The sequence below is a fragment of the Sorex araneus genome, chromosome X (assembly GCF_027595985.1).
Source record: "Sorex araneus isolate mSorAra2 chromosome X, mSorAra2.pri, whole genome shotgun sequence".
Taxonomy (NCBI): domain Eukaryota; kingdom Metazoa; phylum Chordata; class Mammalia; order Eulipotyphla; family Soricidae; genus Sorex; species Sorex araneus.
The window spans coordinates 87130009-87152926 of NC_073313.1; the positions used below are offsets into that span (position 1 = coordinate 87130009).

Consider the following 22918-nt stretch of genomic DNA (forward strand, 5'->3'; position numbering starts at 1 on the left):
CCAGCACCATCAGGAGTGACCTCAGAGCACAGAGCCAGAAGTAAGCTCTGAACACCACTGGGTTTGGTTCCAGGCCCCCAACCCAAAAAAAGTCAAATTGGAGTTCTAGATCAGATAGATTGGGGCACAGAGTGTCCCTGGGGAAGGGACAAAAGACCTGAAAGGACAAGAGACATATTTTTAAGTCCAGCTTAGAGGAGCCGATCTCCCACCCCACCCTCTCTCCATAGAAAAGAGAACTGGAGACAGAAATTTAGTTCTACCTATGTTTATTACCATCAATCTTATTCTGCAGCCCTCTTATCCTATTTACACCCAAACCCTTCCCCCAAACTAGCTTTTTCCAAAATTCTGGGTAGCAGGTCCAGAAAGTGTGTCCGCTGAGCAGGCAGAGTGGGCACACATTCCCCAGGCCACTTGGACTCCAGAGAAAGATACTATGGGAATTCATGGCACAGACTTGGTATGGAGGTCAAGGGAATATTCCCTTGACCTGAAATATTCCCCCTCTTGGGAGTTCAGGATACCTCAAAACTTTTAGTGAAGCAAATAAAGTAGATTTCTCAATGTCACGCTTCATAATGTCTTTGCTTGGAAGGATACACACACATGGCAAAGTTTCTATCCAGACCTGATTTTTGCTTTGGAGGAGCCAATCTGGCCTTTGGAAGCTATCTCTGACCAGCTGCTATTAGCCTTGGGGAAGTGGCTGGTGGCCAGAGGGGTGGCAGGGGATGGTTGCATTGGCGTGTATTGTCAGGTTTGAGCATTGTTTTAAGCGGGAAGCTTCAGCATGGCCTGAGTTAAGTGGGTGCTATAGGATGGAGGAGCAAGAGAAGCCATCTCACTGGGAACCCACAGACCCTTCAGTAAACCCCATAGCTGTCTTTGGCCACCTGGAAGAGGAGAGCAAACAGTGTCCCAGAACATCAGTGCCACCAAGTTCCTTAGGGGTTCTCCATTCCCTTCCTGTCCTAGGCCTGTTTCAGGCAGGCGCTTGGTTCAAGTCAGTTATTTAGCAGAAAAATCTCTAAGAAGGCTAAGGGGAAAGGCAATAGGGACAAGTGCCCGTGTCTTTCCTGGAACCTCATTCTGCATCTCTTTGTGATCACTGAGGGTCCTATATTCAGCTTTTGGACTATATCTGATGGTGCTCAGGGCTTACTCCTGGCTCTGTGCTCAGAGCTCTTGGGGTTCCATATAGGGTGCCAGAGATAAAATCCAGGTCAGCTACACGCAAGTCACACACACCTAACCTGCTGTTTTGTCTCTCCTGAGGAGCCTTTTGAATGACCAGCTTGGGGCCAGAGTTATAGTTCCACAGGTAGGGTGCTTGCCTTTGCTTGTGGGCAACCTGGGTTCGATCCCCAACATCCCATATGGTCCCCTGAGCCCCACCAGGAGCAATTCCTGAGTGCAGAGTCAAGAGTAACCCCTGAGCATCACTGGGTATGACCCCCAAAGCAAAAAGATAAAACAATAATACAAAAATGACCTTCTTCCCTGAGTTTAAAGTCTGACCTGAAGCATGGACTGAGTCCCCTGTTGGGGAGCAGCATGCCAGGGGAACGTGCGCAGTGAGGGGGGTGGAGAGAAGGGCTTGGGAGTCATGTTGGAAGGAGGGACATGAGTGAAGCGTCTCAGTGCCTCCCTGGCTGTGGCTGTGGCAGGAGCAGGGTCGAAAAGGGCCTGGACAGGCTGCACAGTTGGGAGCCGGTGGAGGGAAGGAGCGCGGCGGGTGGGCCCTGAGATGGCCTCTCATCCGTGCCACTCCAGCCCGGAGCCCCGGGCTGGCCTCTGCAGCTTCAGGCGCGTGTGGCGAAACAGAGCCAGGCGCAGTGCCAGTCCTCTGGGCCCATCCTCCCAGCCTTTTCTGCTCAGGTCCAGCCCAGGCCCACAGTCGCCACCTCCACCTCAGGGGACCCCGGCCAGGGAGAGGCCCTGCAGCTGCTCCTCTGCGCCTGCCAGCTCGCCCTCATCGCGCCCGCTCTCCGAGCCCTCGTAGCAGCCTGAGTCGCGAGGAATGTCCACCTTGGGTCCCGACACGGACATTGTGTGTACCATGGGCTCCTGGCTGCTCTCCGCACCCTCTTCTGCCTCCTCACTGCCAGCTGCCAGGGGCGAGGGAGAAAAAGAGAAGCTTTGGGACTTGAGCATTTAACTGATGTGGAATGGAAGCCCCAAGGGGGGACGAGGAGGGGGAAGGATCCTCTGCAGGAGGTCCTCTGCAAACTGCCTTTCCCTCTGGGCCACCGCCAGACCCGCCCGGCCTGCTTAGAAAGTGGGGAAATGATTTCCAGGCCCTAAGTGAGGAGCCAGGAAGCCTGGCTTGGACTCCGGCTTTGGCATTTGCAGCCGTGAGCCCTCGACTCAGTAACCGGCCTTACCTTCACCGGCCTTAAGTCTCCCCTTTGGTTTGGAAGTGCGGCTTGACTATTCCAAAACTCCCTCCGCCCCGCAGACTAGGCCTGACACTGGAATTCGAATCGGAAAGGTGCCTTCCCACTGCTGGAGGTGCCAGCTCAGTGTGGTCAGGGACAGGTGCGGCCCGGGGCTGCCCCCTGCTTGGAACCCCTTGGGCCCTGGTCGCCTGAAGCCACTCACTGTCATAGTCCAGCAGGAGCTCTGCAGCCGTGAGCAGTTTGGCCCGGTGCTGCGGGTCTGTGATGTTCAGCTCGTTGAGGTGTGTTTCCCGCAGCTCTTTGAAGTCCTCCAGGGTCTGGTAGCCATTGAGCAGCAGGGTGGACGTGTGTTCCTGTGGGCAGGCCCCCAGCGCAGCCACTTAGAAGTCACCCGCACCCAGGAACGCCAACCCTTCTCTAACCACCAGGCAGCCCGCCCTGGTCCCCCCATCCCTGGGGGACAGGTGTGGCCTCCCTTTGTTCTCGACCCAGTCCCGGTCCACACTCCAACCTCCAGGCCGATGCGTTCCAGCAGCTCGTGCAGCGTCTTGGGCTTGGGCCTCTTGCCCTTGCTCTGGCGGCGGCTGGGCCGGGCAGGCCCCGCAGCCTCCTCGGGCAGCACGTCCACGTAGATGAACTTGAAAGAGCCCAGCTTGCCATTGAGCAGGCCCAGCCATGTCCCCACTGGTGGCTTTTCAACAATCTGGATCACATCGCCTTTCTGTGGGAGAGCAAGAGAGCCGAGGAGGGGCGAGGAGGGAGGCCCTTAGGCCTGAGCAGCCTCCTTCAAGGGTGCCCTCCACCCTCACCCCCAGGCTCAGGAGGGACGCAGTGGCCAAGCTTACCCGCAGTTTCAGGGAGTCATGGTCATAGGGACTGGGGGTGAAGTCGGTGTGGACTCGGGCCCGGCCACAGAAGGGCCCCGTGTACTGGGGAGCTGGTTGCTCCTCTCCAAAGCTTCCTGCGCCTGCACCTGCGCCTGGGCCGGGGCTGGAGACCTCACTGCCTGGGGGACACAGGGGCAGGGAAGAGGCTCACCGCAGACCCAGGACAGCTGGGACAGTGCCCAGCCAGCACCTTGGTGGGTGGAGGGTATCTGGCTAGAAATCCCTAGGGGGTGTGCTGAGGGAAAGAAATGGGGGCTCACACAGCAGAAGGGACTCAGATCCATCCCGCCCGCCCCCTCGGCCCCTGCAGGAGCACTGCTTTACCTTCACAGTCTGAGGCTGGAAACAGTTCACCACAGATGGAGAAATGTCTCACAGACCCACCGGGGAGCCAACTGGATGGGCCTCAAGACACTAGCTGGGCTAACAGCCCCATGAACACATGAGGGAAATGGAGGCCAGAGAGGGCAACAGAACGGCCCAAGGCCTCTCACCTTCTAGTTGGCAGCACCGGGCCCAATAGACTCCAGATCTCTGAGTCCTCTTTCAGGGCTCTCGGAAGCTATGTTCCTCCCGGGAAGTTACACCTGTGTTACTATTTGACTTTCTGTACATCATAAGAGTGGCTGGAGCGATAGCACAGTGGGTAGGGTGTTTGCCTTGCACACGGCCAACCTGGGTTTGATTCTTCTGCCCTTCTCGGAAAACCCAGCAAGCTACCGAGAGTATCTTGCCCCACGGCAGAGCCTGGCAAGCTATCCGTGGCATATTCGGTATGCCAAAATACAGTAACAACAAGTCTCACAATGGAGACGTTACTGGTGCCCGCTCAAGCAAATTGATGAGCAATGGGATGACAGTGATACAGATACAATGATACATCATAAGACTCTGTGTCTAGACACCGCATCCCATGGAAATTCAGACAGGCTTTTTCTTCTGGGGAGGGCAGATGAGCAGTCATTTCTTTGCTTTGTTTTGGGGGCCACACCCAGCCATGTTCAGGGCTTAGTCCTGGCTCTGCACTAAGGGATCACTCCTGGCGGGGCTTGAGGAACCATTTGGGGTGCCAGGGATCAACTGTGGGTCTGCTGCATGCAAGGAAAATGCCTCACTCACTGTATTGTCGCTCCGGCCCCAAGAAGGAGCCATTTCAGTGGCTTTCCATGGGGGGTCGGGAGACATCTTTGGATTCTGAGAGACGGCTACTTGAAACTAATCTGAGGGGCAAGAAAGGTAGTGACAGTGGGCCTGCTACTCAGCTGGCAACTGCTCCCTAGGGCAGGGCTTTGGGAACCTTCTTTTAGCCCCATGAACAACTAGAAGATTCCAAGGGGCACCCTTGGACAGCAAACCAAGGGGGGTTTGGAGGGCCTATTTATACCCCTACCTCAGCTGTGACCTGGGAACTGTAGCTTCCAGCTCCCCTGGGAAATATAGGGATGGACTGCCCAAGATGGCAACTGGGGGCTCTTCCTCTGTCCTTGGGCTCCCCCAGGGCTTTGGACAAGAAGTGGGGGCTCCTCTAAGGCAGAAGTAACCTGAAGGCTGGGCCACTTTGAGCAAGGAACAAAATCATCCCTGTGAATAATCCCACACCACTAAGTGATTGTCAGAAAGATTTAACATGGAGAAGGCTGGGGAAGTTCCTAGCAGGCCACCCGTACAGTTTGATCAGTTTGATCTCTTTCTTTAAAAAAAAAAAAGTTTTTGGATTGAGATTTACAATACCACAGATGATGATTAATGATGGTTTCTCATGCACATAATTCCAACGCCACAACCATCACCAGTGCACCCACTTTCCTCCCCAAAAGACCCCAACACCACACCCTCTCAACTCCTACTCCAACTCAGGTGTGTGGATCAGTTCTCCCATTATGTTACCTTTGGCCCTTTGTTGCGTCTTCTTAGTGTATCTTTAAGTCCCACATAGGAGACAGTCCAAAGGTATCTATTGCTTTCTTTGGAGATGAACAGACACTTCTCCAGAGAAGACATATGGATGGCCAACAGGCATATGCCAAAGTGCCCTTGTCACTCATGACAGGGAAAATGCAAACCAAAGGTTGATTTCTCTTGTCCCCTTCTCCCTGACGCTACAGTTACCAGCAAGTACCTAATCTCGACCTCTTTACTGGACTTGGTGCTGATCCTTCCATCACCCCCACTTCCCTCCAAGCTCTACTCACTGATGGAGGCCTGGCGGCTGAGAGTTGGATGCTCACGCTCTTCCTGCTCTGAAAAGGCCAGTGCCATCTTCTCAGGGCCAGGGCTGTCCAGGCTGAAGTCTGGAGATGTTGGGGAGCCTGAGCCCTCCTCCAGAGTGTCTCCCTGCAGGCGAGAGGAGGCAGGAAGCCATGAGCAGCGTAGGCTGGCCAGACCCAGCTGCATGGGAGGAAATAGGCCTGAGCCTGGTGGAGAACTGGGGCCCAACTTGAGCCCAGCTCTGCCACTAACAAGGTGCTGGCATGCTCTGAGTCCTGGCTTCTGTAAGCAAATGCAAGAGATGGTTCTGGGCACCAGAGTAGGGCATTTGTCTCGCACACGGCCAACCCAGGTTTGATCCCTGGCATCCCATATGGTCCTCCGAGCACTGCCGGGAGTAATTTCTGAGTGCAGAGCCAGGAGTAACCCCTGAGCATCTCCAGGTATGACCCCATAACAAAACAAAATGAAACAAAAGAGACAGTCTGGCCCTACCTACCCCATGGGAGTGAGGCTCAATGGCATATAAGTAATGTACTTTGCAATCACAGAAAAAAAGGGACCAGACTGCATTGTCAAGCAGACAGCAATTCTGGAAAGAAACTTTTTTTGGGGTGGGGGTGGACTGGGGGGAAGCACATCTAGAAATATTCAGTAGCAAACCCTTGCTCTGTGCTCAGGGAACTGTATGAGATACAAAGATTTAAAACAGGTTTGGGGGCTGGAGCGATAGTACAGTGAGGAAGGTGTTTCCCTTGCACGCGGCCAACCCAGGTTCGATCCCCAGCACCCCATATGGTCCCCCGAGGCCCGTCTAGAGTGATTCTTGAGTGCAGAGCCAGGAGTAACCCCTGAGCATTGCTGGGTGTGATGCAAAAAGCCAAAAAAAAAAAAACAACTAGGGGCTGGAGCAATAGCACAGTGGGTAGGGCGTTTGCCTTGCACTCAGCCGACCCGGGTTCGATTCTCAGCATCCCATATGGTCCCGTGAGCACCGTCAGGAGTAACCCCTGAGTGCAAAGCCAGGAAGTAACCCCTGTGCATTGCCGGGTGTGACGCAAAAAGCAAAGAAAACCAAAAACAACAAAAACCCAACTAAAAACAGGTTTGCTGCTGTAACCATGTGCAAGGCAACTTCCTTAACCTCTGTTTTACCTTTAACACCTGGAAAATAACTGCTTTTGACTGTGCTCCTGTGTGCTAGTCATGTCTATCAGTGCTTTTAGTCTTCACAGTGAGATTTGTCCCAAGTTTACAGATAAGTCAATGGAGGACCATTCCCAAGTCAGCCTAATACCAGAGCTCCCACACTTCAGCATGGTGATAACTATTTCACAATTGGCCAGCTGGGGGGAAAGCCTAGATTTGTAGCACTTGTCCATTTTGGGGCAGTCGATACTCCCTGTCATGAGAAGGCAGATGGAATAGAGAAGGGATCACTAAGAAAATGATGGCTGAAGGAATCAGTCGGGATGGAAGATGTGTGCTGAAAGTAGATAATGGACCAAACATGATGACCTCTCAGCGTCTATGTTGCAAGCCATAATGCCCAAAAGTAGAGAGAGAGTATGTTGTCTGCCACAGAGGCAGGGGAAGGGTGGGAAAGGGGGGGTATACCCAGGATATTGGTGGTGGGGAATGTGCACTTGTGGAGGGATGGGTGTTTGATCATTGTGAGATTGTAACCCAGACATGAAAGCTTGTAACTATCTCACGGTGATTCAATAAAATAAAAAAAAATACTCCCTGTCACGGCCAACTACAAGCTACTGAAGAATAGTCCCACTATAGAAGTCCACTATAGGCCTCCTAAGACCTATCACTGTAACCAGAATGTATGTTTTATTTTTTGTTTTTTGGTGTTTTCCACACACATTTGATGGTATTCAGGGCTGACTCCTGACTCTGTGCTCAAAGTTCACTGCTATTGGTTCGTGGGGGTCCCTGTGCCATGCAAGGGATTGAATCCAGATTGGTTACATGTAATGCAAGTGCTCTACCCCCTAAACTGTCTCTCCAGCAAAATGTGCATTATTTTTAGCTTAGATCAAGGTCCTGTAGGCTCAAAAGAAACTCTTACTTTTCCCTTAACTCCCTAGGAGAACGAAAATTGGCAATATTGCCCACATTTAGGGCTACCAGCAGAAACAGGTTCTCTCTTTTCGTTTTATTTTGGGGTCATACACATTGGTGCTCAGGGCTTATTCCTAGTTCTGTGCTCAAGGGTCGCTCCTGATGGGACTTGGGATCATATGGGGTGATAGCGATTGAACACATGTGGAAGGCCAACCCCTACCCCTTTGCTATCTCTCCATGCCAGGGACAGCCTTTCTGTCTGAGAGACCATCCATATGTATGCTAAACATCTCATTCCCAGAACCTGGTCCTTTATCATGGGAGTCCCCCTCCTCTGTCCTTTAACTCCCAAATCCCCCATCCCATTCCTTAGCTTAGGATAAAAAGCTGGAGCTGGAGAGTGGCTCAAAGGGCTGCAGCACAGGCTTTTTAGGCAGGAGGCTGAGGTTCCCCGAGTACCCCAGGAGAGATATACTTGAGCACAGAGCTGGGAGGAGCCTCCCAGCACCACTAGGTGTGACCCCAAAGCAAACGATCCCCCAAGACAGCATCAAAGCCCCTCCTTTTGTCCCATTCATTTTCAAATTTATATCTCTGGACTTGCTTTATGTGTACGCAGTTAGATTTGTTTTTCTCCTGATAATCTGATGTGATGTGGATTGCTCCACCAGCCCAAGGACAGAATGGTCTGGGGACATTCCCTCTCAGTCCTATGCAGTCACTGGGAGGTCGCCAAGTCATACGCAGATGCTGTGGATGTGCATGACCTTGAGGGCACAGAGCACAGTGCCAGATGGAACAAGAGTTAGGAAGTGATGTGTTTTGAAGATGGACTATAGTCACTCCACATTAGAGTTTATTCAGTTCGAACTGAGAATTAAAGTTTCAGAAATGGTTGGGTTTCACTCCAAGAGCACAGAATTGCTGAAATTCCCGACAGGCTGCTTTCCTGGATTTGTAAGAGCCAGGACACCAGAGCTTGGCATCTCCTAGAAGAGCCATGGGCCTGGGCCTGAGAGATGGTTCACCCAGCTGAGTGGGAGGGAGGCCCAGGTTTCATCCCTGGCACCCCAGGGTCCTCCAAGCACCCACCCCCAAGTTACTATGCTATTCTGGCCACTAGAGTGAACCTCCCCATGTATGTCTCACTCTCCTTCCCGGCTTGAAGCTAGTTTCTCTAGGTTCTTGCCGTGGGCCCCTTTGAATGAAGCTTTCCCAAAACCAGGTCCTATTTGCCTCAGGTGATCCCGTCAGCTGTCCTCTCTCCTCAGACCACTTCTGTCACCTGTCCTGTCCTCCCATCAATCCTGTTCCCTCCATACTAAGTCTGTTTCTGGGAGGGAGTGCTTGGTCTGTGTGTTCTTCCTTCTTAGAAGCGGGCCTTCAGGCACTGAACCCGAACAGAGGCCGACAAAGCAGTCATGTTCATACCCTACCAGAATGGTGCCTGTGCTGCCTGCCCGTCACCCCTCTCCTGGATCCCCAGGCCTCACCATCTCCTCTGACAGGGCTTTCACCATCATCTTGCCCATCTTCCGGTTCATGGTTCGGGAAATCACGGCCCGCCACTTCTTCCCCAGCTTTTTGCCACTCTTCCCAGCATCCTCTGGGGTGGAGGCACCTGAATCATCTTCTGGAATCTGACAGGATGAAAGAAGAGGTATGAGGACCCTAGTGACGTTCAGGACTTGGGGGGCAGAGGCTACAGAGGTAGGAACGACAGGCCCCAACCACTTCTCCTTAGCTCCAGGTCTACCCTTAGGCTTTGTGATTTGTGATTCATTATCCACTTAATTTAGAATTGATTTGAGGAGGAGTTTGGGCCACACCTGGCAGTGCTCAGGGGCTACCCCTGGCTCTGAACTCCTGGGGTCACTCCTGGCCATGCTCAGGGGACCATGTGCAGAGCCAGGAATCCAACTGGATCCAGCCAGCTGCATGCAAGACAAGAAACCTTAACCCCTGTATTGTCTCCCAAACCTTGAACAAGGTGCCTGTGAATTCTTGGAGCCCCAAATCTTGGTGGCTGAGGCGGTGGGCTTTCTGTCTTTAAGCTAGCTTTGCCTCAGTCGCCCTCAAACCTCCTTTCCGCACCCCCCCATCCACCCGCACTTCCCCACCCAGGGCCTGCTGCCAGATCTCCCCAGGAGGTTCTGAAACTCACATTATCATCCAGATTAAATTCTTTCTCGCTCACCACAGGGGAGCTGGGCTTGGATTTGGCAAAATCCTTGAAGCTGCTGGAGCGCTGAAGTGAGAGCTGGAAGAAGCAGAGGTGGAAGAAGCAATCAGTGGTGCTAAAATGGCTGGCTAAGGCAGGAGCGGCTCACTCCCAACCTCCCCGCAGACCCCAGGCTGGAGCTGAGCCATATGTACTCTGAGGACTCAAGCCTAATGAGGTGATGCACCCAGATGTTGTCAGGGATCAGATTCCATTTCTTTGGGAGGAGTACAGGGGTATTGGGAGGGGGAACGCTGATTCTAATAAAGAAACCCTAGACGTGCATTTTTTTCTTTCCCTCTCCCTTAACTTCAGGAAAAGAATTTAGATCTTTAGATCAGGGACCTGTTTCAGGAAGGGAACTCTCATCAGAGATACCTACAAGGAATCTAAGCTAAAAGTCGTAGGCCGAGGGGGAGGGATTAGTGAGGGCTGTTTGTTCCTGATCTACTCTGTGTTCCTTTGTCTCTGCATGGCACTGGCAAACATTTGTTTACCAAACATTCGCTTCTCCCATCTCCCCGTGAATTGTCTTCCTCCACTTTGAAGTCTGGTCCCTTATTGGCTCTCCACCCTTCTCCCGAGCTCAGGATGGCGTAGAAACCTCATTTGCTTGACTGTCAAGAACCTCGTATCTTTGTGTGTTTCGCTGAATGTAAGAAATGGAAACATTTTTTTCTCTTCGATTAATCTATTCTATGTCAGTTCAACTACTATACAGCCAAAAGCATCTTGAAGGGTAGCACTGCACTGTTGTAGCACTGTCATCCCATTGTTCATCGATTTGCTTGAGTGGGCACCAGTAACGTCTCCATTGTGAGACTTGTTACTGTTTTTGGCATATCGAATACGCCATGGGTAGCTTGCCAGGCTCTGCTGTGCGAACAGGATATTCTTGGTAGCTTGCTGGGCTCTTTGAGAGGGATGGAGGAATAGAACCCGGTTGGCTGCATGGAAGACAAATGCCCTACCCACTGTGCTATTGCTCCAGCCCATCTTGAAGGGTAGGGGGACAGTATTCTTTCCCCTACAGTGCCTTCAGGGCTCCCTGTCTTTATCCTGTCCCTTTGCTGAGAAGGGTCAGAGCCAGTTCCTAGCCTGGATATCTCAGCCTATGCTCATATTTCTTTCTTCTTTTTAAATTTTATTCTTATAAAGTTGTTCACAATAATTTATTACGTTCAATATTTCAACACAAATCCCACCACTATTACACATTCCCACAACCATTGCACCTTCCCACCACCATTATTTTGAATTTTACAACCACCACCACCCAAACCTGCTCCAAAGGCAGATTGTAAATAATTATTTTGTATTGCTTGTTTTGAATAAGCCACTAAAATGATCCAAAAAGGTTTCCTTAGAGGAAAGTGTGTGAAAATTGTTGTATCTCACCTTGGAGCCATTAAACCCCTGTATGAGAGATCACTAAGATATTGTTACAGGTTGAGCCTTGGGTGGTTTTATATATATATATATATGTATATATGTGCATATATGTGTATATATGTGTATATATATATCTCAAGGTCTGTTGCCTTCTACTTTACACCCTATCAAACGTGGTGTGCTACTCTTGGTGCATCAGTGGCTTAGAGAATGAGATGTAACTCCAGGCACTCTAAACTTTTAAACAGGGTGCTAGAGCTGGAGTTAAATTTTTAACTGGATGACTGGATGGTGATTTGGGGGTTCGGAGGCATCTCTGCAGCGTGTTGCTCTCTTCCAAGATTTATTTGTGAGTGTCTGGATCACAGCCATTAATGAGCTTATATGACACCCAGAGACAGCTTGTGGGCTTGACTGCCAGGAACCCGTAAGCATAGGGAGATGAGGGAAGGGCACCTATTCCTAACTCTGTCTATGCCCGTATTTCTATCTGAAGTTTGATTCTGGAACCCTGAACTCTGAAGTCTGATCCCAGAACTCAGGAGTAAAAGGCTAAATAATCAGAAACCAACATATATCTCCTATAAGACATACACTTCAGGAGCTGGAGAGTTACCACAGGAGTTAAGGTGCTTGCCTGGCACATGACCAACCCAGGTTCAAGCCCTAGCACTGTATGTGGTTTTCTGAGCCCAACAAGAGGGATCCCTGAGTACACAGACATGAGTGAACCCTAAGAACTGCTGGTTATGGCTGCCAAATCAGGCAAAAAAGAAACTTTTGGAGGGTGAGAGACATAGTACAGGGAAAAGGCCTTCTATGTGATTGAACCTCCAGACCATGAATATGGTTCCTGTACCATGTCAGGAGTAAGCCTAGGGCACAATTGAAAGCCACAAAAAAAATAGAAAAGGGGCTGGAGTGAGAGTAGAGTGGGAAGAGCACTTGTCTTTCATGTGGCCTACCTGGATTCAATCTCAGCCAATCTATGTGGTCCCCCATGCCTGCCAGAAGTGATCCCTGAGCACAGAGCCAGGATTAAGCCGTGAGCACTGCTGGGTGTAGCCCCAAAACCAAAATAACTAATTAAATAAAGTAGACTTTTAGGGCATAGGAGAGATGGCACAGGGCAAAAGCGCTTGCATTTCACATGACAGTTTAATCCCATGAGTCTTGCCAGGAGTGATCCCTGAGCACAGAGCCAGAAGTAATTACAATAGGGTCACCTTCACAAGACATAGCACGCCTCTCTAGCATTTTCCCACCTTCTTCGATGCTCTGGGCTTGTTCCAAATGAGCTGGGAGCACCAAGCTCTCGTTGTAGTGATAAATGTACACGTATCAGGGCTTCCTAACTAATGAATCTGTGTCTCAAGGAAAGCAGGACGAGTCTCAGAGAAGTCAGTAAGCCCTGGCACTCTATGTTTTGGGAAACTACAGTTGATACATTCAAAGAATATGGTCACAGATTTGGGACACAGATGATTGGGAAAGGGAATGGAAGGGAAGAAATGGGAAGGGAAGGGAGTAGAGGGGAGTTGACAGGGGATGGAGGGAAGGGAAAAGGGAAAGAAAATAAAGGGGAAAAGAAGAGAAATGAGAATGAAAGAGGGAGGGAAAAGAAGAAAGAAAGGGGAAAGGGAAGGGGAAAAGGAAGGGAAAAGAAAGAGGAAACAGAGAAAGAGGAAGAAAGAATGGGGAAAGGAGAGAGAAGAGGACAGGAGGTGATGGGGGGCCAGAGGAGAGGAAAGGTGCCATTTTCTCTTTGTTTGTCTCAGCTTTTTACCTAAAGTGCTGAAGTGACAAACTGGCTATTGTTGACGTGTTCGGACTTCTATGGGTTTGTTGTAGGAACCATATCCAATTGTGCTCAGGATTCACTCCGGGTGGTACCAGAGATGGAACCCAGGTAGGTTATGTGTACAAGCACAGTGTCTTACCCACTGTACTATCTCCAGCCTTATATATTCAGACATTTAGGTCATAGCCACTGTTTGCCTCTCTGAGACTGTAAGCAAGGAACTTTCTTTTTTTCCTTTTTTTTTTCCTTTTTGAGTCACACCCGGCGATGTACAGGGGCTACTCCTGGCTCATGCACTCAGGAATTACTCCTGGTGGTGCTCAGGGGACCATATGGGATGCTGGGAATCGAACCCGGGTCAGCTGCGTGCAAGGCAAACTCCCTACTTGCTGTGCTGTTGCTCCAGCCCCTAAAATCTCAATTTTTTTTTTTTGCTTTTTGAGTCACACCCTGCGATGCACAGGGGACAATCCTGGATCCGCACTCAGGAATTACCCCTGGCAGTGCTCAGAGGACCATATGGGATGCTGGGAATAGAACCCAGGTCAGCTGCGTGCAAGGCAAACGCCCTACTTGCTGTGCTATTGCTCCAGCCCCTAAAATCTCAATCTTTCTTTTTTGCTTTGTTTTGTTTTTTGGGTCACACCCTGCGATGCACAGGGGACACTCCTGGCTCCGAGCTCAGGAATTACCCCTGGTAGTGCTCAGGGGACCATATGGGATGCTGGGAATAGAACCTGAGTCAGCCGCATGCAAGGCAAATTCCCTACCTGCTATGCTATTGCTCCAGCCCCAAGGAGCTTTCTTAACAGAGTCCGCATGCACATGCTAAGATAACAGCCAGAACCCACAGCCAGGCAGGTAGCAAAGGGGGAAATTTTAGACAAAAGAAGTAGAGGCTGAGCCTGAATAAACATCAACAGTGAGGACCAGAGATGCACACAGGAACTGGGGTTCACAGATGGCCAGACTGATAGAGAGGAATAGACTGCAGACACCAGAGATAAGGGCTTGAGGAACCAGAGCCCCAACCCCACAGCAAGCAGAAACTTTCACATCCTCTTTTCTATGTAAGGGAGGGTAGCTGGTGACAACCTGTTCCCCACCAGGGCAGGGACACTATCAATCACCACCCCCCAATCTTCACACATTTGGCCTCAAGTCCTGGCGACTGTGGTGAAGCACTTTAGTTCTCTTAACCAGAGAGCAGTGACTCTTGACCAAAGGCAAATGAGCAATCAGAGTCCAGCTGCCCCTCCCTGAGATCGCTGTGAGCAAGTTGACCACAAACTAGGTCAGCAGTCAGACCAAGCAAGAGGCTGCCACTAGGTCTCCTGGGTGGGGTGCCTCAGAAAGCCTCTTCTGGGCACACAGAGGGGCTGGGAAAGGGGGCTGGAGATCCCATGCATCCCCTCCATCATTTCTCCTCTATGTTTCTTTCCTCTTTCTCTCCTTTCTTTCTCCATTCTCTCCTCCACCTTCCATTTATTTCCTTCTCTTGTATGGTTAGGATGCAGCTGCCTGGATAACTTCCTCCTCTTAGTGCCTGGAAAGAGGGAACAGAGAGAGGGTGGGCACCGGGCTGGCCTGTGTCCAAGGAGGGTAGGCTGGACTGCTATTTATAGACTGATGAGGACTATTGTAGCCTTCTCTCCACCAGTCCTCAGCTGGGCCTGCAGACCAGGAGGCTGAGAGTCGCCCCTGAAGCCCTAGGGACAGGAAAGCTTGGAAAGAAAGCAGGAGGGCAGGCATGGGGCCAGAAGTGGGCTTTGTTGGGGGAAGAGCAAACTCACCGACAGGCTGCCCTCTAATCAAGGCTCCTTCCCGAGGCCTCTTCCGGTCATTAATCTGCAGTCTGGGGGCTGGGGCCCTTTTCCTCCCAGGACCTTGTGTTGGGGCCCCTCTATCCCAGCTTTTGCCCAAAGCAGGAAGAAATGAGCCAAAAGGATAGTGGGAGGTGATCTAGGGCTTGGAACCAGTTGGTGGGTCTTACTCAGTCCAAGGGACATGGAAAGGGTCCCACAAATTCTTTTGCATGCCCCACTTCTAGTCTCATGGTCAGCCCCAAACTTCGTAAATACATTTTGGTGACCCTGAAGTAACTTGCCTCTCCCAGGTGTGAGTTGAAATCTTTGGGCCTTTTTTGATTTTATGCCTGTCCTTACCTTTGGGGTGAGGTCTTCCTGGGGTTCTGTCCCAGTGAGAGAGATAGTATCATATATAGTTGGCTCAGATTTCATGTCTAAAGGAAGCATGGTAGGGGGGCCCTTGGAAAAGAGGCTTTTCCAGCCAAAGATAGTTCTGAATTCTGGGATGTGTCACCTTCTTCAGTGAATTTTTACATCTTAGTCTTTCTATTTGGCATTAATCAACAACTGCTCACATCTTAGTTCTGCCGTCTTGGTTCTGCCATATAAAGCTGTTTGAGTTCCTTTGAATTTTGTGGGGTTTTGGCGAGGGGAAGAGTCACAACTGGCGATACTCAGGGGTTACTCCTTGTTCTGCACTCAGGAATTACTCCTGGCGGTGCTCTGGGTACCCTATGGGATGCTGGGGATTGAACCATGTCGATTTTGTGCAAGGCGAATGCCCTGCCCGCTATACTATCGCTCTGGCCCCTCCTCAGAGTGTCTGGACTTCTGTTTCCTTGTGGGATAAAATGAAGACAAGTGCGCTGATTTCACCAGGTTTGGTTGAAGATGAAAGGAGTGAGGACCTGACGTAGCTCTTGTTCATGCAATGTTGGGCTACTTAGACTTTCCTATGACCCACCTTCAGACTCAGAAAACTGACCCTTTGAAAACCTCCACCCTTCTTCCTGACAAGGGTAGTTTCATTCCGTTGAAATCTAGTCTCACTGGAGTCAACCCAGGTACTGATCGACTGTAGAATGTATATCTAGATGTGTACAAGTTATCATCATCATCATCATCATCATCATCATCATCATCATCATCATCATCATCATCATCATCATCATCATCATCACCATCATCCCGTTGATCATTGATTTTCTCGAGCGGTCTCAGTAATGTCTCCATTCATCCTAGCCCTTAGATTTTAGAATCCTCTCTTTACTTGATTTTCCCAATGGTGCCGCATTGGAGGCTCTTTCAGGGTCAGGGGAATGAGACCCATCATTTTTACTGGTTTTGGCATATGAATACACCACAGGGAGCTTGCCAGGCTCTCCCATGCAGGCAGGAAACTCTCGGTTGCTTGCCAGGTTCTCTGAAGTGGAGAATTAGGCTGTAAGATGTCCCTATAATATTATAGGGGTATTATGCTTCTGGGAGCTTGGTTTTATAGTCTCTGAATGTTGGCTGTTGATGTCGAAGTCATATAACAAAATAGTTCAGCTCTTCCCAACAATATGAATGGATCCCACAGATACATTGTTGAATTTTTTAAATTTTGGGCCACATACAGTGATGCTTAGGGCTTACTCCTGGGCTTTGTGCTTAGGGATCACTCCTGGCAGGGCAGGAGGACCACATAGGGACCACATAGGGAACTGGGGATTGAACCTATGTTGACCCTATGCAAGGCAAGCACCCTATCTGCTGTACTGCAATAGCTCAGGCCCAGATATATGGTTGAATTTGCTGAACAGAAGAGACCAGTCCACAGGTGGTTTAATGGTTCCAGTCAATATAAACATAGATTTTCTTTGTTTCTTTTCCGGGAGCATACCTAGCAGTTCTCAGAGGGTACTCCCTGCTCTATGCTTGGTGTAGGGGGTCACTCCCTGTGTTGTTTGGGAGACCATGTGGTGCCAGAGGTAGAACCTGGCCATCCTGCGTGTAAGGCATGTGATTATTCCCTCGAGTTATCTCTCTGGCCCCATGGTTTTTCTTATAAACAATGTGAACTTAATATACTAACAAATATAGTACATCGCTATAAATATACATTTCTGCTTGCCGTAATTTTCATGTTCTTTTTGAGCCACACCTGGCAGTGCTCGGGGTTTACTCTTGATTGCATTCAAGGATCACCCCTAGTGGTGCTTAGGAGACCACATGGGGTGCTGGGAATGAACCTGGGTCGGCTGCATGCAGGCAAGCACCCTGCCTGTTATACTAATTCTCTGACCCTATAATTTTCTTAATCATGTTTTCTTTTCTCTAGATTACTTCATTGTCAAATTATAGCAAACAATAGACAGAACTTACACAACATGTGTTAATCAGCTCTTTAAGTTATGTTGGCTTTCAGTCAAAACGGTAGGCTGTAAGTAGTTAAGGTTAGGGGGAAATAAAAAGTTTTACAAGTTTCTTTGATCAAGAACCAGTGCCAGGGACCGGAGCAATAGCACAGCGGGTAGGGCATTTGCCTTGCATGCGGCCGACCTGGGTTCTATCCCCGGCATCCCATATGGTCCCCCAAGCACTGCCAGGAGTAATTCCTGAGTGCAAAGCCAGGAGTAACCCCTGAGCATCGCTGGGTGTGACTCAAAAAAAAAGCAAAAAAAAAAAAAAGAACCAGTGTCTTTAACCCCTATTTAGTTCAAGGGTCAGTTGGGCACAGGTCCTCATATAGAATGTTTGAAAACCAGCAAAACTAGCCTATCCTGTTGGAAGTCATGACAGTGGCCATCCTTGGGGAATGGGGTGAAGGGGAGGCATCCTTGGGCAATAGGACCATGAATGCAATTTCTGGAATGTTGGGAATAAGAGTGCTCTGTTTCTTAATCTGGGTGCTGCCTACATAGGGTTGTTCACTGAATGGAAATTCATTGAATGCCATATTTATGATTGATGCATTTCATTATAGGGATATTATACTTCAATAAAATAATTTTGCAAAGCCATTTTCAAGATGACACCTGCTGCAGGAAGCCTCCTCTGACCATTCCCTCAGAGTCTTACACTGCCACTGTGGACCTCTTCACCCCCTGCCCCTTAGCAAGCTCGGTTTTCCTTGAGTGTCTTTACAACAAGCTTCTTTGGTCTTCTCTTTAGCAGTCATACACTGATCACCCTCTGGGTTCCAGGCACCAGCCTGCGCATGTATGGGAACCCACCACTAATGAGGAGTTCATCACCTCCATGGACCTGGCACTCTGCCAGGTACTTCATGTGTGCCAGCTTTACCAGTCTCATATTCTGACTTCCCAGCTGAGGTTATTGAGACTCAGAGAAATGAAAGGTTCTACGTAGGCAAAGTCACAAAGCCAGCAGCAGTAAGTGCAAAGTTCAAACCCAGACCTATACTGAAAGCCCATTTGGGTCGTTGCTCTCAGAGCTCACGAAATTGCCTCTTGCCCTCCCACTCACCAACAAAGATAGAATGAGAGCAATGTTGGCTGTGAGTAGCACTTAAAGGGAGCTCTTAAGAGAAGAGGGGAGTAAGGAGGAAGAAAGATTTCAGAGGGATTCATGGAGGAAGAAGCCTATTTGAACTGAGCCATGCTAGGGAATCACTTTCTCAGGTGGAACTGGAAAGAGTTCGAACCAGAGTGGGAGTTAAGGATGTTCTAGGGGACAATGATGATGGAATGGTGGGTATCGTGCTGTGGTGGGAGGTGGATCAGAAAAAACACAGAAGCCCCTTGGCGGCCATGCCTTGTTGCCTGTGGGCAACAAGGAATCCATTGGGTGCCCAAAGTGCACACTGGTGGAGATATGGTGTTAGGGGTGCTAGATGTGTGGTGCCATAGGAGATGGGGTGAGGGTCCCGGGATAGACTGGAAGAAGGAAGAGTTGAGCAGCCAAATGGGAACCTTGATTTCTCTGCAATTCCCCTGGCTGAAGATGTAGGGTGCAGTGGGACACTACCATGCTTAGGGGAGCTAAGTCTCAGAACAAATCGCTTTCTAGGGGGCTGGAGCGATAGCACAGCGGATAGGGCGTTTGCCTTGCACGCGGCCGACCCAGATTCGATTCCCAGCATCCCATATGGTCCCCTGAGCACCGCCAGGGGTAATTCCTGAGAGCAGAGCCAGGATTAACCCCTGTGCATTGCCAGGTGTGACCCAAAAAGCAAAAAAAAAAATCGCTTTCTACTTCTACCTGCCAGCAGACCAAAGGGAGTGAAGAGAGATTGAAGAGGCAAAAATGTCCAAAGTCTGTGAGGGTTAGGTCCTTCTTCACTTTATAGTACATGCTCAGTGCCACATCCTGACCCCTGCCATCCGGGAGGCCCTTTGCCCTAGCCCCTGACTTGCTCTGTTGCCCGGAAGGTCCCTCTTTTCAAAGCTATGTGTCTCTGCCCCAGAGAGCGCTCTCATCCATGGGCCAAGTCTTTTGATGTTCTTCAGATTTTTCTAGTGCTTTTGAGATGAGTTGGAACATGAGAGTGGAGGGAGAAAGGATTAAGACTCTGCAGATGGACCTGTGTTGGCTTGGCTCTCACCTCTGCAGCTTATTAGCTGTGCCGTGTTAGGTTAAGTCCCTTACTTCTCTGAGCCCTGAATATGAAATGGGGAGAAAGACAATGTCTGCCCCTAACTCTCACGTTGGCAATGAATTCAGAGGTGAGTAGAACTCTCGGTAGAGAGCCTGGCAGCTGGCAAACCTTCAGGGCTACTTAGGACTAGAATCAAGGTTGGTTCTTTTGTACGGAGTGCTCCTTACCCCCTCATGTGCACATGTCTGCGAACATCAGAGTATTTTTTATCATTTGGGTCACCCATATGACCTCCTGAGGTGGTAGATGGGGGGGGCTGTTTCCTTTTATTCCCAGAGGAAGCTGAGGCCCAAAGGCCAGTGAGCAATCCAAGGTCCTTAAAGTAGAAGCTGAGAGGATTCCTACTCAGCTTTCATGCCTCTGCCTAGCACAGTCTCCATTTGGCTGGCTGGCGAGGCAGGACGAGAAGATGGAGGCTTTATGTGTCTCTGTATTCCCCTCCGCCATATCACCTGTGAGAGGAAGGGACTTACCCAAGGTCGCTATGCAAGAGCAGGGGTGAGGGGAAGAGAAGTAAGGAAGTCAGTCCTGAGGAAGGTACTATTTCTACCTTCTGGAAGTTTGTTTTGCTCCCAAGGATATTTCCAGGGTGCGACCTTAGAAGGTGGCTCTGGAGGTCACCTCAGGCTTTGGGATTGGTTGGGTGGAGTTTGCCTGGGCTCTCCTCCCTGAAAGGATGGGGTTATCAGAATGTCCCATGGGCCTGGTTTCTTCTGGAAGACACCTGGGGGAATCGCACAGGCCAGATTGCCAAGTTTAGAGTCTGGGTCACAGAAATTGGGAACACAAAAGAGGGCTTCTATGGCTTCTGTGCGACCCTGGATAACTCCCCTAAGGTAGCAAAGGGGCCTGGTTTCGAAGTGTCAGCTTTTTCTCAGATTCTTTTCCCCAGCTTAGCTCCCCTGTGGTTTGGGGCCCAGTAGCATCTTGAGCAGGCTCCACTTCCCACCCCTATTAGCCCAGAGCTAGGGGAAGTGGGCCCACTCACAGCACACGGACACTCATTGGCGAACTGTGTGGGCTTAGCACAGGGGTGTGCAACAGTATTTGTGTAAAATTTTATGAGCCTCCTTCCCCCATTCTGTTCACCTCCACTGTGACCTCAGACAGGCAAGTGGAGTGGGGAGAGTGAAGCCGGAAGTGGTAGACTCCCCAGGACCTGAAAAGGGACAGGATGCACACCCCAGCGCCTTGAAGTTGGGCTCCCAGCTAGGTCAGCATCTGCGTGGAAGTTGCTCTCTGAAAAATAGGGTTCCTGATAGGGCACCTGGGCTGACCTCCTGTGCTGAAGGCTCTGGACCTTGGTCTAAGTCTAGAGGGGGGTTACTTTGGAAGGGTTCTAAGATCCTTCTGGATGTGTAGGAGGCACTTGCTGATTGGGAGATTCCTACAATCAATTCAAAGAAATGCATTTAGAAATCCTCAACTTCAGCGAGAGACACTGAGATACTTCAAAGAATCTTCTAGCATGTGCTCCAGGAAAATGAACACCTCAGTTATCCCATGATAGTGGCTTTCCCCCCTCCCCTGACCATTCAAAGCACTTAGGTTTTTCTCCTCAGCTCTCACTCCTAGTCCCCGTCTTTCCAGCTTCATCTCTTATTTTTCACAATAATTTCTCACCTCTTGGGAAACAGTCTGTATGCCCTCTGAAACCCATTGCAGCTTTCAAGGTTCTTTCCCTGAGAAGGAAATCACCTCAGGCCCCTTCTCTAAGTTAACTTCATCTCCTCTGGGCCTACTGGTCTCCCAGAGCAGAACCAACCATGTGAGGTAAGTTTATTCCATGACAAACAGACAGGCTCCTGGGGGCAACCTGACTCTAAGCTGTGTGGCCCTTTGTGTGAGATGTTTTCTGAGAGGCCGTGCTTAGGCCAAAATGGTGTCATGGCCCAGAATTAAGGAGCAAAAATTCAGTACAGCCTTAGGTTTAGACTCAAGCATTGTATTTTCTAATTCTCCAGTTCTCATCTAGGATTCTAGGCCTGAATTTTCAGCCCTCTATCCTCTTGTTGTAGGGTTGAATTCTTTGTTGTCATTGTTGTTGTTGGGCTGCATCAGGTGATGCTCAGGCATTACTCCTGGCTCTGCATTCAAGAATTACTCCTGGTGGTGCTCAAGATACCGTACGGGATGCCTGGAACTGAACCTGGGCTAGTTGCTCATGTAAGGCAAGTGCCCTACCTACTGTACTATCTATCTCTTCAGTCCCAGGATCGGATTCTTTAACTCGCTTTCTAAACGTCTATTCTGTAAGTCATCTCTTTAGAATGCGAAGTCCTTTCTCTATGGCGGCTATTCTAGTTGCTCCTGCCTTGTCCTTAATAGAATGGTTCTTGCCTACACAGTCACCCTAAGGCGTTTGGCTAGAGCCACTTCTAAGAGTCATGCAGGTGACCGGCTGAGAAAGCAGTGAGAAGGAAGGGAGAAGTGAGTTTCCGGAGATATGCCTCACCTTTTTCTTCTGAGTGGGCTCCTTCTCGCTGGCGTTGGAGGGTTTGCGGCGCAACATGGCTCTCTATGCAGTTGGCACTCCGTCCTCGCTCTCCTGGGTGTCAAGGTGCTGAGGCTGCTCGCTCAGCTCCTGCAGCACCGCCTGGGCGGCACGACATGAACACAGCTCCTCCTTGCCACTCTGACTGCGGCAGAGGCGGCCGGTGGGGTGCGGGCCATGGACACCCTGCGGTGCGGTAGCCGCATACAGGAAGCCCCGCCACGTGACCTGCTCTTACAGCAATCGCAGCCGCTGGCCCCTGGGGGGAGGAAGGAAGTTCCGGCTTCGGTCTCCAGAGATTCTGAGGCAGACGGCTCTTGGGTTGAAAAAGCAGAGAAAAGTCCCTAACCTGTCATCTCACGTCCTTCTGCTGTGTCCTTCCGGAAGCAGCCTCTCACCCTGATGTTGTAGGGCTCACTCCAAGCCTGGTAGCTCACTAACGGGAAGCCAGAAACCAGAAGATGGATCCTGTCTCTGCCTATTGGGCCAATGCTACTGGACCACCTTACATCACTACATTGCTCCCTGCCCCCACCCTTGTTACTGTCACCCCTACAATCAGTACTTTCTCCTAGTGCGATTGATCTTATACCCGATGACCATTGTTTCCAAGGTCATCTGTAGGATAACATAGCTTCAGGTAGTTTAGGTTTATTGGGTTACTCCCGTTACAGTGCTCCCATTCCTCTGTGTTTATTTGTAACTTCTTTCTTAGTGTTCTGTTGACTTGCAAATATTGTTTTTCTCTTCTCCTTGAGTCCTTTGCATAGTTTATTCAGAGCCATGTCCTTTTTGTATGGACACAGGAAGACTTAGCAAATGCTATGCTTTTGTAACCTGGGAGTCATTTGACTCTACGTGATATTTTCCTCCTGGGCATCTGTTATCTAGACCTAAGCCTCAGCTGCCCTTACTTCCTAGCACCCCCAAAAGCAGGGTCCTGACAAGGGAGAAGACGGACCCAGGGCAAGCGGTGAGTTGTGTGCTACCCTGGCATCGAGATGGGCCTGGCCAAAGTGCCTAATG

The 22918-nt window shown here is 50.2% G+C and overlaps 1 protein-coding gene across 1 annotated transcript; it reads right to left on the bottom strand.

Moving 5' to 3' along the window:
- Positions 1-296: 296 nt before the first annotated feature.
- SASH3 (SAM and SH3 domain containing 3) lies at positions 297-22082 on the bottom strand. The gene is made up of 8 exons (XM_004606417.2): positions 21854-22082; positions 9738-9833; positions 9067-9213; positions 5482-5623; positions 3248-3408; positions 2914-3123; positions 2605-2755; positions 297-2111 (listed from the first exon to the last, which is right to left on the bottom strand). Exons 1-8 carry the CDS (start codon positions 21908-21910, stop codon positions 1915-1917), a joined length of 1161 nt encoding a protein of 386 aa, XP_004606474.2. The 5' UTR covers positions 21911-22082; the 3' UTR covers positions 297-1914.
- Positions 22083-22918: the final 836 nt, after the last annotated feature.